This window comes from Notolepis coatsorum (genome assembly GCF_963971535.1).
Source record: "Notolepis coatsorum genome assembly, chromosome: 13".
In the NCBI taxonomy this organism is placed as follows: Eukaryota; Metazoa; Chordata; class Actinopteri; order Aulopiformes; family Paralepididae; genus Notolepis; species Notolepis coatsorum.
The window spans coordinates 39,567,407-39,571,337 of record NC_140177.1 but is presented as its reverse complement, the minus strand read 5'-3'; the positions used below and the strand labels follow the sequence as shown (position 1 = coordinate 39,571,337).

At 47.1% G+C, this 3,931-nt stretch overlaps 1 protein-coding gene across 1 annotated transcript; it reads right to left on the bottom strand.

The window, feature by feature from the left end:
- Positions 1-1,355: 1,355 nt before the first annotated feature.
- Positions 1,356-1,637, bottom strand: LOC311239640 (cortexin-1-like; the record flags this gene model as incomplete). Its single annotated transcript, XM_084328017.1, has 1 exon — positions 1,356-1,637. The coding sequence occupies one exon, from the start codon at positions 1,635-1,637 to the stop codon at positions 1,356-1,358; it is 282 nt and encodes a 93-aa protein (XP_084184143.1).
- Positions 1,638-3,931: the final 2,294 nt, after the last annotated feature.

Genomic DNA, 3,931 nt, shown 5'->3' with positions numbered 1-3,931 from the left:
TCTGTTCACTCAAACACCACCGTCAACAGCGCGTTGCTTTAAGGAGCACACGTAATGATTAAAAGGGGCAGTCGACCAAAAACACATAAAGAAACATAGTTCTTCTTCAATCCATCCGGACGGCTTCTCGTTGATACGCAGAGGTTTGGAGATATGGGTCGTAGCAATACGGTCTCATCAGAAAACGTAAATAAGTACTAATCGACCACAGGAAAACAGGTTCATAATGTACGGTATGTTATAGCCATAAGTAATATATTTACATTTCCTAAATTTCCTAAATCAGAGTTGAACCAACAGTTATTGTGGTCGTGGGTGAGAGCCCTCACCACTAGACTGAGAGCCCTCACCACTAGACTGAGAGCCTTCACCACTAGACTGAGAGCCTTCACCACTAGACTGAGAGCCCTTAGACTGAGAGCTTTCACCACTAGACTGAGAGCCTTCACCACTAGACTGAGAGCCCTTAGACTGAGAGCTTTCACCACTAGACTGAGAGCCCTTAGACTGAGCGCCCTCACCACTAGACTGAGAGCCCTTAGACTGAGCGCCCTCACCACTAGACTGAGAGCCCTTAGACTGAGAGCCTTCACCACTAGACTGAGAGCCCTCACCACTAGACTGAGAGCCTTCACCACTAGACTGAGAGCCCTTGGACTGAGAGCCCTCACCACTAGACTGAGAGCCCTTAGACTGAGAGCCCTCACCACTAGACTGAGAGCCCTCACCACTAGACTGAGAGCCTTCACCACTAGACTGAGAGCCTTCACCACTAGACTGAGAGCCCTTGGACTGAGAGCCCTCACCACTAGACTGAGAGCCCTTAGACTGAGAGCCTTCACCACTAGACTGAGAGCCTTCACCACTAGACTGAGAGCCCTTGGACTGAGAGCCCTCACCACTAGACTGAGAGCCCTTAGACTGAGAGCCTTCACCACTAGACTGAGAGCCCTCACCACTAGACTGAGAGCCCTCACCACTAGACTGAGAGCCCTCACCACTAGACTGAGAGCCCTTAGACTGAGAGCCTTCACCACTAGACTGAAGCCACCCGCACGTCTGAAAACGTTAAAAGCTTATTTTTTTTAATGTGTAATATATGTACTTGTTTGTAATACAAACACATTGTAAATGTTTGTAAATATGTCAATATATTACTTATGGCTATAACATAACGTACAATATGTACTTTTTCGCTGTGGTCGATAAGTACTCTATGTACATGTTTTAAGTGAGATCGGGCTGCCGTAGAGACGTCTGCCTTGAAGTAAAGTTATCATTCTGCACAAAACCCTCTCCTCCCCCTCTTCATCCCTCCATAATCATCTTCTTCTTCGTCCCCGTCCCCCCCACTCCTACACCAGCGCGTAGTCGAACTGTCCCCTCTCCAGCCCCTCCTTGTGGTCGGTCCAGGACGAGGACGGCATGCTGCTGTAAGGGTCCAGGAGGATCCGGATGCATCGCACCAGGAGGAAGAGGAGGAGGAGGAGCAGGAGGCCCACGAAGCAGAGCGCCGTACCCTGCTCGGCATGTCCGCCCACGGGGTGCAGCGCCGAGGGAGCCCTGGGGAGGCCCGGCGCCGGAGGAGAGGGGGAGGTGAACTCGTAGTCCACCACCCAGTAGTTGGTGTCGCTCATGTTGGAGGTGATTTGGTGCGAAAACAACGACCGCAATCTGAGCTAGACAGAATCTCGGTGTGACGAGGGAGACTCTTCTGTTGTGTGACACTCAGGAGTCACTCAGGAGTCGTTCAGGAGTCACTCTGGAGTCACTCAGGAGTCACTCTGGAGTCGTTCAGGAGTCACTCTGGAGTCGTTCAGGAGTCACTCTGGAGTCACTCTGGAGTCACTCAGGAGTCACTCTGGAGTCGTTCAGGAGTCACTCTGGAGTACCTTGGCATGTAGCTTGTGTCGCTCAACTCAGAAGTGTAGAAGCTATGGGAGGAAAACAGACAGGACCATGATGTTAGTGAAGACAGTTACTGTTGATATTGTTCTGCTGTCAGCCTGTGCCCCCCGCCCTGCCCCCATGCATGCTGTCAAACGATGGCTGTGAGGTTATTGATGATCACTCTTGTAAAGGGGTGGATGTATCTACTCTCTTGGTGTTAAACCACCAAGCTGTTTAGAAAACATAGTACCGTATATATAACACTGGTATTACAAGCCCCAGTAGCTAGTGGCTTGTAATCTTCAGTACACACTGTAGCTTTCTTTTTAATCTTCATCCTCTCTAGTTTCTTTTTTCTCATCAGCAGTCAGAAAGAAAGACGAAATTAAAGCACAAACAAATTCAACACTGCTTTGTCAGTCCAGCTGTCGAGAGATATTAGATTCACCTAATCCAGGATTTCACCAGCTTTAGGGGAGCAAAGGTAAAAGTCTCACAGCTAGATTAAATGATCAGCAGTGAAAATCTACGGTTATATCATAACCACGGTTATATTATGACCACAGTTATATCATAACCACAGTTATATCATAACCACAGTTATATTATAACCACGGTTATATTATAACCAAATGGTGCTATTATAACCAGAGTTCTATTATAACGACAGTTATATTATAACCAAAAAGTTATATTTATAACCAAAGAGTTATATTATAACCACGCCTAAATCCGGCCTGAGATATTATCAGAAATATCTTGAGATCTTTATCAGAAATGGTTATGACCCAGCCATGACACTGACGCATGCGTGTGTGGTGGAAAATCAAACCATAAACAGTTGTGAAATATGCTTATGAATAATAGAATAATACTCAGGTTTAAAAGATAATGATGTAAGCAGGGAACAAAATAACTAGACGCCCATCGCCAAATGCGTGTAGATTTACCGTCTGGCGTCTGAAAATAATAGTCTGCCCGCCAGCTGGCGTGTAGTTCATATCGATACTCTTATTTTGAAAATCCTGTGCGGGTCTCATTGCCGCCCCAAGCGCAGCTCCAGTCATAATATCTGGGCTCCGGCAGCTAGAAACTTTCCGTTCATATGATACTCTTATTTTGAAAAACCCTGTAGCAACTCCGCGAGTCATATCCGCCCCAGTCCGTGCTTCTGCTCCATTAAAGCCGAGCAGAGCAGCGATACACAGCATGCAGCCATAGAGCAGACTATTTGATTCCTTAAGGGCTCAAAGTTGCCTGGGTTTTGGTCATATGCTCCCGAAATGCTCCCGCTGTTTGACTGCTTCTATGTGCAGTGAAAACTACTATGATTTGCAACCTAGTTATTCATTTAATTCGGGGCAAACTAGCGTTAGCTCCGCGTTAGCTCCGCGTTAGCCGCGCGGAGCTAACGCTACTCCGCATAAACACAGAGAGAGAGAGAGAAGGCTTGTTCGAGATGGGATAGGCGGACGCAGATCTGCGCAGGTTTTACTACGGCCTCGCCAAACGCGTTGCATGACGGTTAGAATGTTGTCCGACTTGCTCTGAAAATCTGACGAGGCGAGGCGTGGAACTCCCGCGGGAGCGAGCCACGCACAGCCTTCAGAGCGAGGCTCCACAGTACCTCTCACTCGGCTGCTCCCGGCTGGGAAGCGACTTGCTACGGTCGCGCAAAGCGCCTATTGGCTCAGAAAAGTTGTCAGTCACCAGCCACGTGACAGCCAGGGAGTTATGAGACGTTTGATTGATTGAAAACTTTATTATGTTATGCGTTATCATCATATCATCATGATAAACTTCAAGCTGTCAGACACACACACACATACACACATGCGTCGTCTGTTTTGCCTCAATACTGTATATATAATTCTGTTTTGCCTCAATATACACAGTATACATATATATATTGATGCAAAACAGAATTATTCAGCAGTGTGTTGTGTGTGCGTGCGGCCAGGAGCGTGCAACAAGATGGTATACATTATGGTATATGAATAGTATATTCCACTATAGCAGTATATGGTGTGCTGTACATTTG